Source organism: Ostrea edulis, chromosome 2, assembly GCF_947568905.1.
Source record: "Ostrea edulis chromosome 2, xbOstEdul1.1, whole genome shotgun sequence".
NCBI classification, from domain to species: domain Eukaryota; kingdom Metazoa; phylum Mollusca; class Bivalvia; order Ostreida; family Ostreidae; genus Ostrea; species Ostrea edulis.
This window is the reverse complement of record NC_079165.1, coordinates 83,900,404-83,916,208: the sequence shown is the minus strand read 5'-3', so window position 1 is coordinate 83,916,208 and position 15,805 is coordinate 83,900,404. Positions and strand designations below refer to the sequence as shown.

Below are 15,805 nucleotides of genomic sequence, written 5' to 3'. Positions count from 1 at the left end.
TAGAACCATTTAACTTGTACAGGTTCTCCATGGTGTGGGTGCCAAGCATATTTTGAAAAGTAATAAAACTGTTTTCCAACGTTATACTATATATATTATAGAGTGAAATCTTTCCTTACTGTGATGCTTAACATAAGACATCTTAGAACTGACAATTTGTGTCAATATATCAATTATATATTCTCCGATATAAGAGGAAGTGCCGAAAGAACGCTGTCATAGCCATTTCTTGACCAAAGAATTGTTTCTTTTCTTAGTATTGCATGAATACAATACATTGGATGGGCGTACTTGAGTGATATCGTTACTCAATGTTGCATTTCATGCTCTCGTCCGTAAAATCATAGACTTACCGGAAATAAACTAAACCTTGGACAAAAGTGAGATCTTACAGAAAAACATCCCTATCCACTTCATACAAAACTATCTTTTATCGGAACATTCTCCTGGGAGTACTTCTTTAACCCCTCACCCCCCCCCCCCCCCCCCCGGCGGAGAGCAGCAATTCCGCAGTTAGTTGGCGACGCGGAACATTTCTCTGTTATGAACTTATTTTTCAAAAACCAAAATAAATATACACAGATTTTTCTGTACATTTCAAGATTTATCTAGCGTAGACATCTGATCAAAAGACATGTTAATTAAGAGGATTTCAAACTTCATACCTCGTAATCTTAGAGCAGATTCAGCCAATGGACTGATTATGAATTTGTCATTTCAATAAAACTTCTGATTCGCAAAATAAAGTATGTGTGCATTTAAACAAATTCATTTAAAAGTTTGTATGGAAATGTCCTATATAATAATCGACGTACGTTATGAATATATTACACATTATTATTGGGGGGTAGGGTAGTTGAATTTAAATCATTCGTTAGAAATGTTAAAGAATTTACCAAATTATGAAAATTTTCATGTACACGTATATATTTAGCATTCACAAACAGTACCCCTCTCTAAGTCGTTCTGTACACAGGTTTTTGTTGGTTTGTTGTTGTTTTTTAAATTTGGCTTTTAACATTGTTTTTGTGTGGTTTTGTAACCGGGTGGAATAATAACACGAACTCCGGTGTTGTGGGTTGTATCTTTATTGTGGCGATGTAACTAAAAATTATTGTTGCATGACCCTGAAATACAATCAAAGTTATGAATACAAGAACAATAACTCTGCATAAGAATTTTACAATCAAGGTCCTTATCAAAATATTAAGATAGTTTAAAATACATAGAAATTATGAATTACAATAATTTCTTGAATCAATAATCTTTCCCTAAGCTTAGCATGAAAAGCTTATCATAGTAAAGAGTTTATGAAAAACATAAACGGAATAAATTCTAAATAATAGATAATTCATGCTAAACTGCTAAAGTAGATGAATTGAACAAAAAGAAAACTAACTATAAATGCTTTAACAATTTACACGTGTAATACTGAATTTATAGTAAAAATTACATTTCTACAATTAACCTTACCTCCCATGAGGTGCAAAGGTCGGTGCAAATATAAAGCAATCCTCCTACTTTATAGTATGTGTTTCTGTTCTAAATATCATAAAATAGGTATTTACTGTAGAGTTATAATTTATTGCATGAATGAATAATTACTCTGAAGAATTTATAAAGTGTAATACATTCATTCTCTCCTTTAAAAGTTAAACATTTCAATTTGAATCTTATTTAGTTATATATATCAATTATTTACAGCATTCGTGCAAACTTGCAAAGATCATTCACTCCTCATATTGTCTATCATTCAAACATTCACTCAGACAAGATAAAGTAGTGAAAATAAAGAAATTGTGCATCCTAAGTTTAATACTAACCTGCTCAAATAGAATAAATCTCCATCCAGTAAATCAATCAGCTAGACTAAAGAACAAGCTACTATATCAAACTTTAAGCATGAAAACAAGAATACCTGTCCTCAAAAGAAATTTCCCTCCTAAAAACCATGTGACCAAACTAGACTGATCTATAAATAGTAACAATTATCCTAAAGAAAAACCTGTTCTGCATGGTAAGCAGTAAAATTTAATAAGTAATGAAATAACAAGACAAACACAAGTCATAGTTATGATAATGATTTCAATTAGATAAAACTTTATTCTCATGTCAAATTTCAAAACCCTGTAAGAAATTGAATTAAAGCAATTTATTTTCAATAAATGAAATCCCTGAAATAAAGTATTAAAACATGTAAAATTTCACTCTATTACAGTTTTATTTCTTTTCTTTTTTTTTTTTTTTTTTAAATTTATCTATTTATTTTGTGATTATTACTTGTAGTTTTATATGGAAACATATTTAAGCTGTAAATAGGTTATTGTTATAACTTCATAAAATTCCATTTTTCGAATATAGCAGTTTCCAAATATACATGTATTTTATCAAATCAACCGTACTGAGGGAACCATTAAGATTATCAAAACTAATCGTTCTGGATTCATATTATGTTCTTTCACTAAACAGAAAGCTTTTTTTTTTTCCACAAAAACCCCCCAAACAAACTGTAATTGACACAAATCGATACTGAATTAAATAATCAGCGATGGGTACGGGGACAAACGTGTAATCCCAGTCGAGTGCAGAATCGGACAATGGAACGTAAATAGGGACGATTTCACCTTTAAATATCTGAAACTATTTTAAATCTTCTACAATATGTCGAAACTTTCTAAAAATAGCCGGGAACCTGTTTGGAACGTTATGATTTCATTCAGTCCAGTGTAGAAATTAGCACCAGAGCCTCGGGTGAGAGGGCCATTGTTGTCCGTCCCAGGTAGAGCGAAGGTAAAATGACGGTCCTGTGTTTCAGTAGAATCGGTGGCCTCCTGCTCGTCTGCACTTTGCTACTCGTCGGCTGTTCTACGGACACAGAAGGTAGGTGTATTGCAACCAATTATAGCAGCGCTTGCATTTCGCAACATCAATTTTGTATTCATTAATTGGGTTATTACAATTAACAAGAGCTGGACACGGAAGACCGGGTGGAAAGCACTGTTGACATGTCATTGTTGATGTTAGTGTGTGTGCCCGATCGTTAACTGGTTATAGGGGGGTATATCGCCGTACAGTTATACAGGTGTTGTACAGGCCCATTGCATCTACTGCAGTCAGTCGCTATAGGACGGGTCTGATTTTATAGAAAACATATTAACACAACAATTCCAAACACGGGCTGATGCTGGATTCTTTTTACAACCGATTAATGATTTTTCCATTGCATCATGTGTTTCACGGTACATGTAGAAGACTTTACCTGTTTTGTGAATGGATTATATTGTGTATAGAGAAAACTAGCTTGCCTTTATTGGTATAACACTTATAAAGAAATAGCATGTTGGGCATGACAAGAAAATCGTACCAGCTCCGGAAACTACAATATATGTATACCTCAGTGAATAACGTGATGTTAGATCTGCAGGGGCGGATCCAGAAAAGTTTTGAAAGGGGGTGGATAGTTGTGTCCTAAGTTTGTACCTTTTCCGCGTACTAAACCAGGGGGTTGAAGACCCCAAATTGGCAATAATGACTTTTTGTTAAAATGTTTCTCGAAGGGGGTGGGGTGGTTCTTGCTACCCCCATAACTCCCTGTAGATCCACAGATCATCTACAGGCATGTAGTTTCATTGTAAATAGAGAGGGACAAACAGATCTTTATTTAACTGACGGAAAATCCCTACCCCTGCACTGTGGCGCGAATGTATGTACATATTTTAGTAAAATATAAATGAACAAGGCTAGTAGCAGACATGGTTCACAGTTTTACTGCACAGTGACATGGCTTTTGAAATTTGCATGAAAGCCTATACTTGTGCTAAAAAAGTTAGGTCACAAAGTTTTATATAGAGGAATAATTGTTTATTTTGTGTCATAAGGGATATAAAAACCCCAGCGAAATCCAAGGGTTACTTCGCCGATCAATGAAAAATTACCCCCATTTTCCCATATATCCCTACCTATAATGCAATCATTGTTTGAATATTTTATGCAGTATACGATTTGAATGTTATTTGCAAGCTTTTCAGGGGATAGGAAACACACAAACGAATCATATGAATTTCAGATTATTTGAATCGCGTATTTTATCTGGCATCATTCGTTAAGACAACCATACCCTATTATGCTGTTCAACGCAGTGATAAAGACTAGGGAATTTGACAGACAGGTAGACTCTATCAATCAACTTTTGGTGGTTTGGTCAAAAGAACTAGAGGATCCAATAAGGCGCACGAGAAACCAAAAAGTCGTAATTACGATAATAATAATAATAATAATAAGTTGTAGTACCCAGATGATAGGCATTATCACGACTGATAATAGATGTAATAATGAAATATAAAGTCATTATTACCAGATGATAAGTGGCAGTAACCGGTGTTATATAATGAGACTTCCTCTATAGTGAGATTCCCCCGGAAGACTGGCTCCCCCAAACTATCAATAGTGAGGCTTTCCTCCTACGTGCTTGGTCTGGATCCTATTATTAAATTTCCTTCGGAAGACTGACTATGACATTTAGTTCAAGTCATCTGTGGAACGCCAAAGTAACATACATTAAAATAATCGACGATATTTTTAATTATTTGAAGACATCATCAATTCAATTATTGCTTTCATTAATTGAGTTGATGCGCGTATCAATTTTACTATTGCGCATAATATACGCTTCAATTCAAGTGAAGAGAGCAATAATTCAATTAATGCACTCAATTATTGCTCTCATCAATTAAATTGATGCGCACATTAATTGAAGTAATACGCGCAGTATATGAATTATTGCTCTCTTCACTTGAAAAGTAGCGCGCATGAAATGAATGGATGATATCTTCATCTTCAATATTTGAGTTTTATGTAAATTTGGCGCTCCATAATTGAATGAGCTTAACAAGGATTTTTTTTTTTATTAAGATGTATCTTCAAAGGAATTAATTTCATATATCATCTATTATTCAAAATAAAAATTATTCCTCTTCATAAATGAAATGATTACTGATATCTTAATGTATAAATCAAATAAAGCAAATGATGTTTTTATCCCACGTTTTGTGTCTGCCTTATCAAGTAACCATACCTTCAATAATTTATTATGAAATATACTCTGTTGTCCAGATTTTCAGGGAGTATTGGTCTTAATTTGCCTATAAAATGGGAGACATGTAGCTAATTAGCCATATTTCCCTGTGGGTAATGCTGCTAGTTAGCCAGGTTTCCAGGGAGTGGGGCTGCTTTATAGCCAGGCGTTTGGAGGAAAATGGCTAGGGGGAGGTTACTCTTGTATCCTGTATACAAGGACACAATGTATGTGCAGATGGATACGTATATTATATTTTTGAAGGATACATGTATCAGCACCCCCATTGTTGTCCCATCTTACCCCCGGGGACCATGATTTGAACAAACTTGAATCTATTCTATGTCAAGAAGCTTTCATGTAAACTTTCACTTTTCTTGTCCAACCAATTAATTAAAAGAAAGTTTTATAAATGAAATACAGGTTTAGTTATCCTACTCATGAGTACATTGTATATACGTGTAAACTTAGAGTGCAAACTATTGAACCTAACAACTAGGGGGAAAATAGGACTATTTTCTTGCGTTTACACTAAACACATTAAAAAACCCTCCAGTTTAACCTAAATTTAAAGGAACTTTCATACGGTGATAGACGATTAATTAAATAGTGAACAGAAAATAACTTTTGAATTTTCAACATAGATCGTAAATACCCCTCTGGATTTTCGATCATCCTAAATTGCCAGGCATAAAGTGGGGGGGGGGGGGGGGGGGGGGGGGGGGGAGGACATACTGATGGGATCTACTCTATCATAAGCTAGAAACTTCATCCCACGTCCCCCCACCCATCCACCTACCAGGGCTTAGCCATCGACACAATGTAAGCATAAGGGCGGATACTTCAGACCCATTGTCTTTGAGGATTGGTCCACGTCCCCTCCCGTTTCCCCACCCCTCCCTCTTAAACTGAAACCTTGCATCACTCCTGATTGCGCGCCATGATAGAACATCAGATTTCTTGAATTAACTTATGATTATATAGATTGGTTATGTTGTGACAGTTACAATTATTGTTGTCCTTCGGATATCAAGAGTCATTGACAAGTATCGATTGTTCACACAACTGGGATTCATGATATCGAATCATCGACTGATATAGCATCGGGTTCATTTCCGGACAATTGAATTTAAAAGTGTGCGAGTATTTCAATAAACAAATGTAAATTATGGCGAAAAGGACTATTCCGGACACCAAAGTGAATGGTGGAATCCTCTCTATAAAGGGGAAAGACTGACCATATAGTGAGACTACCCATACCAGAATTACCGGTTAAAGTCATTATTACGATTTTTTTGAAGTCGTGATAAAGAGATAAAAAGTCTTAATAATACGAAATGAATAGTAACCAAATAAACGGTCATTATTATAATGATAATAGCGAAATGGAACGTCTTACAGTAATTATAACTTTAGATATGCAAATGTCTGAGAATAGCAATGCAAACCCAATTACACCCAAGTTTATTCAATAAACCAGTGGAGGGTTTAAGGTAAATCGTGGTATCTTGTTTAGAAAAATGTTCTCAACGATAAAAGAAGCAATAATTTCTTCCACTCCCGGAAAAATAAATGACAAAATCTTTTGATTTCTTGATTTACTTTATTGGGAGAACTTAATTTTTTTCAAAAACACTTAAAATTTGCGTTATTTTATTAATTTCACCTTATTAAAATGATAGAAAATAGTACAAATGACTAAATAGGAGACATATTTCAAGCCCTATAAAATCTGTAAAATCCAGAAGCTTCTGGGGGCTTTGCCCCCTGGGCCCCCATCAGGACCTCAATTCCTGGATCCGTGCCCTGTGAATTGCCTATTTAAGATTTATTAAAAGAGTAAAATATCAATCAACGAGTTAATTTATCTTATAAAGAAATTCCGGTTTAGTATACCTTTCCGCAAGTTTTGAAAAATGTTATCTTTACTTTCCCGCAAAAAGTGTTATGTTTCCGCAAATAGGTATACAGCTAGTATTGTACCAAAGCATTATGTTTCCGCAATGTACCTGTGGCGATAAGTTCAACTCATGTGATTATAAGATCTTATGTTTCTAAGACTAGGTTTCCGCCACTTTGGGCATCAACTCCAGATATTGAGAGAAAGCCAACAACGTCTTCTCATGCCCATTTTCAATTCTCAATTCTATTCCCCACACACAAATATATTTGTATTCACGGATTGATTGATTGATTCATTCATTTTATATTGTTTAACGTCCCTCTTGAAAATTTTTTCACTGATATGGAGACGTCATAGCTGGTGAAGGGCTGCAAAATTTAGGCATATATGCTCTCGGCGCTTACGGCATTTGAGCAGAGAGGGATCTTTATCGTGCTACACTTGCTGTGACACGGGACCTCCCCCATTTAGTCGCCTTTTACGACAAGCAAGAGGCACTGAGACCTATTTTAACCCGGATTCACGGACGTGTTGCCAAAACTCCCAACAACAACTTGCACCAATGCTTCTGACAGCACCAGCAACAGTAGCAAACGTGACAAAGAAAAACTTGGCAGTGCGTGTTCAGAATATGCGAAATGTCAAACACGAAGTTTCCCGAATTAATTTTTTAAGGACTGCAATTGCAACTTTTTATTACTTTTCATCTCGTTAGTACAACTATTTATTTCGTTACTATTACTTTTTGTCTCGACTTTCTGTTCCGTTATTACGACTTTTTAGCTCGTTATTACTTTTTTCTCCTTATTATAACTTTTCATATCGTTATATCAACTTTTATTTCGTAATTCCAACTATTAATCTCGTAATTATGACTTTTTATCTCGTTATAAAGACTTAGTAATTAGTGAATGAATTACGACTTTTTATCTCGTTATTACGAATTTTCATCCTTTCTTCACTAGATTTTCGTACTTGGGAGACACGCAAGTAGTAAAGTTTGTTTTTGAAACAACACTGCAGAGGAAAGTGTAGTTTGGCAAAAATACAAAAAAGAAAAGAAAAAAGAAAAAAATCAAGGGGCTAGAATATCCAGACCTCATGTGCCTGTATTTCTACTTATTAAAAAAAAACCAACCCCGTAGCAAATCCAATATGGCAACTGTGCAAATTATTAAAATGGAAATTCGTTAACGACATTACGCTTGCAGCTGCCAAAATAGTTTTATGTTATATCAAAAAGGCGCATCTCATACAGATTCACGACTTTTAAGTTATATATGTGTGCTTTATATTCATTTTCACTTTTAGAATTAATCCGACGGTTTTTTCGTTTCAAATCATAAGAATAACGATTATACCGAGCGAAGCTCGGACGGGCCGAAGGCCCGTCCGCGAAGCAAGGCTCTAAAGGTAACACGTATGTAAAAGAAAAAAGTCAAAATCAGCAAAAGAAAAAGAGATAATCTCTATATACGTTCACTGAAATTTTCGTGATCCATATGGGCGCCGCCATTTATTTTTTCATTACCTGCTTCAACAGTTATTCGTGTTTTATTTTGAATGCCAATAATAGAAGACTCTAACGTGCAATTCGTAATTTAAACACTCAGTTTGTTCAAAGTGAATAGTATAATTATCATTGTAACAGGTTTTAGCAAATAAATACATATAAAACCGTAATACGACTAAATAAATGAACGAGTTCATGAGTTTCTTTAAATAAGAATATACCAATCGGAACTCCTCGAATGTCTCGCGCACTCAACATAGATCTCGGATGTAATACGATGGCATCCATGAGCGAATTTGATGCATTGTCAATTGTGACGTCACAGCAATGCATCAAATTCGCTCATGGATGCCCAAACTTCCACCAGAGTTCGTTTGCTCACAAACCAAACTCTTCCACTTAGGCATTATGGGATAGCGATTTCTTCGGCCGCGTATACTGTGACGTCACTGTAGAATGACGAAAAAACATAACGTCAAACGTAAACAACTTTCAAAACAAGAACGTAAACATCAAGTTCATTACTTTACACAATAATTTGAACAGAGTCTCCCTACTTTTTAATGATCTTTTGATCATTTTATGTTTAAAATAAAATCCATACTTTTATATTAATGCTCTTAATATCAATATCTTCAAACTTTTAACTGCGAACTACTTCTTTAGTGTTATTTGTCTGCGTGATAATCGCGGACTCACAATATACAGATCTGTATATTGTGCTGCGTCACATAGGAGAGGTCTATTCGTAGGTGACGTAATGAGGCCTCGACGGGGAGTTTGCATGGATGCCATCGTATTACATCCGAGATCTATGTCGAGTGCGCGAGACATTCGAGGAGTTCCGATTGAAGAATATACGATAAAATTACGGTTACTTTTTTACCATTTTTAATTTATTGGTTAATTTTGTTTAGTTTTAACGGCCTTTTTCATTGCATACGGAATGTATTATTGTTGTTTATAATTGTTTGCTTTGAAAAAGAGAAAAAAGCCGAGGCTAAATGTGACGTCACAGTTTACGTCGCCTTGCGTTTTATTTCCCGCGTTCAATGAATAGGCGGATCATGTAAAACTGTTGTCCCCATATAAACCCCTTTAATATTGAGATGTTACTGGGTGTTTAGCGCAAGGAAATTTCATTAAAAATTTATGACTACCACTCGGGACACGGAGTTACGTACATGCTTCGCTCGGTCCAACGGTCACACCGTATACATATTACCGAGCGAAGCTCGGACGGGCCGAAGGCCCGTCCGCGAAGCAAGGCTCTAAAGGTAACACGTATGTAAAAGAAAAAAAAGTCAAAATCAGCAAAAGAAAAAGAGACAATCTCTATATACGTTCACTGAAATTTTCGTGATCCATATGGGCGCCGCCATTTATTTTTTTCATTACCTGCTTCAACAGTTATTCGTGTTTTATTTTGAATGCCAATAATAGAAGACTCTGACGTGCAATTCGTAATTTAAACACTCAGTTTGTTCAAAGTGAATAGTATAATTATCATTGTAACAGGTTTTAGCAAATAATTACATATAAAACCGTAATACGACTAAATAGATGAACGAGTTCATGAGTTTCTTTGAATAAGAATATACGATAAAATATTACGGTTACTTTTTTACCAATTTTAATTGATTGGTTAATTTTGTTTAGTTTTAACGGCCTTTTTCATTGCATACGGAATGTATTATTGTTGTTTATAATTGTTTGCTTTGAAAAAGAGAAAAAGGTCGAGGCTAAATGTGACGTCACAATGCAGTTTACGTCGCCTTGCGTTTTATTTCCCGCGTTCAATAAATAGGCGGATCCTGTAAAACTGTTGTCCCCATATAAACTTCTTTAATATTGAGATGTTACTGGGTGTTTAGCGCAACGAAAATTTCATTAAAAATATATATTTTTAAATGAATCATAATCTACCGTACTTAACGGAATTATGATTACCACTTGGGACAGTCTGATTAAAATCAGACCCCATACTCATTATCATATCGTTGGGTGTATATATGAGTATGGGGTCTGATTTTAATCAGACTGCACTTGGAACACTCCAATGACCATTACATGCTTCCCTCGGTTCAACGGTCACACCGTATACATATTATTGAGATGTTACTGGGTTTTTAGCGCAAGGAAAATTTCATTAAAAATATATATTTTTAAATGAATCATAACCTACCATACTTAACGGAATTATGATTACCACTTGGGACACTCCAATGACCATTACATGCTTCGCTCGGTCCAACGGTCACACCGTATACATATTAGCGAGCGAAGCTCGCGTCGCGAAGCAACGCGACGAGCTCGCTCCATATGATTACACATATGAGTCACGTGATTTGCTCTTCATCAGTTGAAAAAAGATGAGTGTCACCCATAATGCTTCCGAAAAATGTCGCCGTCACTGCGGTATACTTCATTGACAAACCCGTAATTAAAATAATTAGATTGTTTAGAAAGTAATATGATTACGGTGTGACTGTTGGGGCGAGCGCAGCATATCTGAGTACATTTTCAAAAAATTTATATTGAAAACAAGGAAAACTGATCTGGTTCACTGTCAATACGTAGGATTACTGTCTTGCTCTTCTCGCCAATGTAGGAACCAGTTTAGCGGGAAATGCAACGAGCGTGTTGTGACGTAGTCTGGTAGTTGTGACGTGACTGTTTACATTTCTTTAGACAATATTTTAAAAAGAAAAAGAAAGGGGGAAGAATATGATTGTCATCCTTTCCTTTCAAATAAGAAAGGTTTGTAATACTTCAAAGATTTTTTTTATTATTATTTTACGAATTGAACCATCCGACATTTTGTACGAGGGACTTCTGGGATTGGCGTCAAAAAAAAAATTCTTGTTAGAGGTTGAGATTTAGCTCGGATTATTTCCCGTGCTCTAGTCATTAGAGCTCGCAGTACGAGCCAGCGCTCCGCGCTGGCTCGCTGCGCTCGCTATCATAAACATTTTTAAATTCCAGACAAGCTTACTCATAGCTTCAAACATTTTGTTTTTGCTTGGTTCGAGAGAAGAAAAAACATTGCAGCTAATATGACGTCACAATTTGTGACTGTTTACATCAAGCGCGTTATATTTCCCGCGTTAAATGAAGAGGCGGATAAAGGCGTGTTGCAAGATGTTCATGGGCTTCGCTCGTCTCAACGGTCACACCGTACAACATATTATGATAAAAATATTCATAACTGTAAACGTCATTTAAAAAAAACACTCTCTATTCACAGTCACAAGGCATGTGAAAATCCACAACATCAAATACAATGTTCCTGACACGCCATCAACAGCCTTGACTCAGTTCCCCTCGTCCTTCAACGTTCGCTTCCACCTCAACCACGTGACACAAAAGCTGAATCTGACGAGAAATATTGAGATCCACTCAGGGATAGAGGGTTGTGATCACCAGACGGGAAAATGTCACTCAAGCAAAGAACAGGTAGATCTAGACAAGAATTGTGTACTGCCTGCCCCTCAATTAAACAATGCGATGCAGAAATTCTTTTCATGAATTAAAAGTGGTAGCAGGTTTAACGTAGCGCATTCTATTTGATATGGTTTGAGATTTCATTTGGGAAAAAAAATGATTTCACAAAGTGAATTCGAATTGTTCAAGTATGAAATGCAGATAAACATAATTACATGAATATATCAAAGTAATCTATTTTACTGTATTTTTGGAAGATGGTGTCGTTTTATCAAGATCTGAGCACCGGTGCATCTTTTCAAATCACCTGCTCCGAAATTTCATGTCAACGGTTCACTTTGGTGAGTACTTAAAAGCCTATGAAGTGGGTATTTAGGGGTATAGACACGATTTGAGCTGAAATTTTCAAATTTAATTTTTCCATTTTTAATGTTTTTAATTAACTATAGTATTTCTGGTGGTCAGCAAAAATTTTAATGTCAGTTATGGAGGTATGAGAGAGATACAGAGGTAACATTTTTGTGTCAGCGATTTTTTTCTACCCACTGGTACTGGTACCGGTACCCATTCGATTGGGAAAAATAGCGTCAAAATCGAACAAATTGGGAATTTTCTACACATGTTTCAGCATAATGATTTTAACTAAATGAAAAGAAAAAAAGAGAACAAAACAAGAACTATTCATCTCTTTACAAACTTTTTACGGTAATATTTGCTGTTGGATTGTTTTAGAATCGCTGTAGCTCTACAAAACATGCGCACTACCATGATCTGTACTTTCGATTTAATACCAGAAGTGAACATTTTAGTTAACTTGTATATCGTTTCAGACTACGTAAATTACGATGTCAGCGGTCTATTTTTCGGAAAGTAAGTTGGGAATTTTTAGTCTCAAAATTGGGGAAAATCAACAGTTTTTGGCATTGGGAATGGTACCGTTTATCGGTACCAGTTATATAAGGAAAAAAATCGCTGTGTGTTCTGTAAACAAATCTCGTGCCATGTTTTTGTTTACATAGGTTGAATATACTAGTAAAAAGATACGTTTAAAACAGATTATTTTCAATTTACAAGTTAATTCTGAACAAAATTAAATAGCTTATAGTGTTTGACACATCTCATTTTGTTTTAAACGTGCTATTTTCTATCAAGCTACCTACATGTATATGTAAACATTTAAAACATGGCACGAGCCTTGTTTACATAGCAAAGAATTGTGAGTGCTGTATTTCAAATGACATTAAAATTTTCGCATACCATTAGAATACCTTACTTAAGCATTGTAAACATTGAAAATGGGAAAATAAAATTTGAAAATTTTCAGTTCAAATCGTGCCCATACCCCTTCAAGTGTTTAAGTCTGATTTAACTCACCTGAGCCGAAGGCTCAAGTGAGCTTTTCTGATCGAAACTTTCAGTTGTCTGTCGTTGTCATTGTATACTTTTCACATTTTCATCTTCTCCTCCAGATCCACTCGACCAATTACAATCAAACTTTGTACACATCATTCATGGATGAAGGGGATTGAAGTTTATTCAAATGAAGGCCCTTGCCACCTTCAGAGGGGAGATAATCATGAAAATGCAAAAATAGGGTGGGGTCATTTAAAAATCTTCTTCTCAAGAACCACCTGGCCAGAAAAGTTCATATTTACATGAAATTTTAGATAGTGCAGATTCAAGTTTGTTCAAAGCATGGTATCCGGAGGTAGGTAGGGGATCAACGTTTTACATGTGAGTATATAGTGTATAGGGAAAATCTTTTTCTCAAAAACCACTGGGCCAGAAAATTTCAAATTTATATAACAGTTTGCTGACATAGTTTAGATTCAAATTTGTTCAAATCATGGCCCAGGGGGTAATGTGAGGTCACAATATGGGATCAAAGTTTTTCATGCCAATATATAGGGAAATTAAATCTTTGAAAATCTTCTTCTCAAGAATCACTGGTCAAGACAAGTTCAAATTTACGTTGCAGCCTCCTGACAGTATAGATTCAATTTTGTCGAAAACATGGTCCCCGGGGGAGGGGGAGGTTGGGGCCACAATATGGGATCAAAGTTTTGCGTGCAAATATATAGGAAAAGTCTTTAAATGTGGGTCAAGGTGATTTAGGTGAGCGATGTGGCCCATGAGCCTCTTGTTTAAATGTATTTATCTTGACAAGGGGAACAATAAATAAACATTGGATGACTTTGGATTTTTTATTTTAAAAAGCGCTTCATATTGTTTCAAGATTTTGAAATCTGTCTCCAAACTCAATTTGTACAAGATCAGAAGAATTGGATTTTATTTATGGTTGTAAAACGCTGTATAACACAGCTCTTTATTTTACCATCTAATATGATAAAGGTATGATAATTGCTTTTTCGTGTACTATGTTTAGCTAGGTACGTTTATATCTGAAAACTCCATGTATTCCATGGAGCCTGTGAAGAGATCGAACAAATACAAAATAAAGAAGTTACCCAGAGCACACCAGCTGAAGACAGACTACTACAAACCAGGTACAAACTGTCTATAGATCATCTGAAAGATTTACTGCACGAATGTCAGGGAAAGTGTAATCTTTGCGGCTTAGTAGAAGTGTACAAACCCTCCTACTCCTCCCATGTTCCAGAACAAATTCTCGGGGGTGGGGGGGAGGGGTCAGATATGGATCAACAAAAGGCAAGCAAATAATCAATGTAAAATATAAAAGACAAATTCCTCCCCAAACTGCATGCACAGTAAAACACGGTCACGGCGAACACCAAATGATTTTTATTCCTTATAGTTTAAAAAGATATTATAGTATTATGAACTCTTTGCATATAGAGAATTATGTTTATAACGAATCAAAATTGTTTGACCGCAGCACTCCCGCTATAAGCGTGTTTTACTGTAATTCACCACATATACCGTTACGGTGATTTTTTAAAAAAAATTGTGATGGATATGAAAAACCCTCGTTATACAAGATGAGATATGTAATTAATTTTTTTCCAAAAGTGAAATAAATATACTTAAAAACTCGAAAAATGTTCTGCTATTTTGGGAACTGTAAGATGACATTGCCAATGGCAACCATATAAGGCACTGTGCACCATGTCAATTACCAGATTTTGACAAACTCTCAGAGAAATCTATTGATATTGATAATTTTGACAAAAGGAAGTGGAACTGAAAACCTAACATGAATAGCTTTCTGCTTGGTTTTCTCAATAGAAATACACTTAAAAATAATTTAACTATTCATAGGTTAAACACGTCCATCAAACAACTATCCATGTTGAATATTATTTGAACACACCCACTAAACCATGAGACGTTGTGACCGAGGTTGTATTTCAACAAGTATTAGTCAAATATTCTGTGAAGGCTGCTGATGTGTTGATCATGAGTTCGAACCAAGAAGAAAAGATTTTATTTATCATTTGAGTGTGATTTTATATTGAAATTGCAATTTTTCACCCCATAAGGTAATGATTAAAGTTTCCAATCTCAATATATTATTATATCCTAGAGAATCCATAAATCGTCCACCTAAGCAAATTAGCATCATAGCAAATTAACAAACTAACATTTTCATCAACTTTAGTAACTAAGTACCTGTCATGCGTAAAACATAGAAGTTAATTCTCTATCACGTGCATGTATGTGTAGCTTTCTTGGACTGTGTATTCAAGGGTGATGATAAAATCCGTCAACATCAAACTAAATACTTGAAATATTTTTTTAAAATATAGCATACCACAACCACCTCACCTTTTTCATCAGCAAAAATTATGTAGGCTCTAAGTCCGTTTATATTGGTGCGTGTTAATTGAACACATGAATTATGTTCAATTTATTTATATTTGCATTTATTTTCTTATGTTTTCATCACTGT

General features: G+C 35.2%; 1 protein-coding gene across 2 annotated transcripts in view; it reads left to right on the top strand.

Moving 5' to 3' along the window:
• The first annotated feature begins 2,554 nt into the window (after window positions 1–2,554).
• The window catches only part of LOC125682303 (uncharacterized), a 39,855-nt gene continuing 26,604 nt past the window's right edge, over window positions 2,555–15,805 (top strand). The window contains exons 1-4 of one of the 2 annotated variants that reach the window (XM_056155216.1): window positions 2,555–2,880; window positions 11,738–11,946; window positions 12,192–12,275; window positions 14,321–14,441. In XM_056155216.1, coding sequence (XP_056011191.1) covers window positions 2,796–2,880; window positions 11,738–11,946; window positions 12,192–12,275; window positions 14,321–14,441 — 499 coding nt within the window. In that variant the 5' untranslated portion in view covers window positions 2,555–2,795. The remainder of the gene's footprint in view (window positions 2,881–11,737; window positions 11,947–12,191; window positions 12,276–14,320; window positions 14,442–15,805) is intronic. The other variant, XM_048922784.2, reaches the window with a different exon arrangement.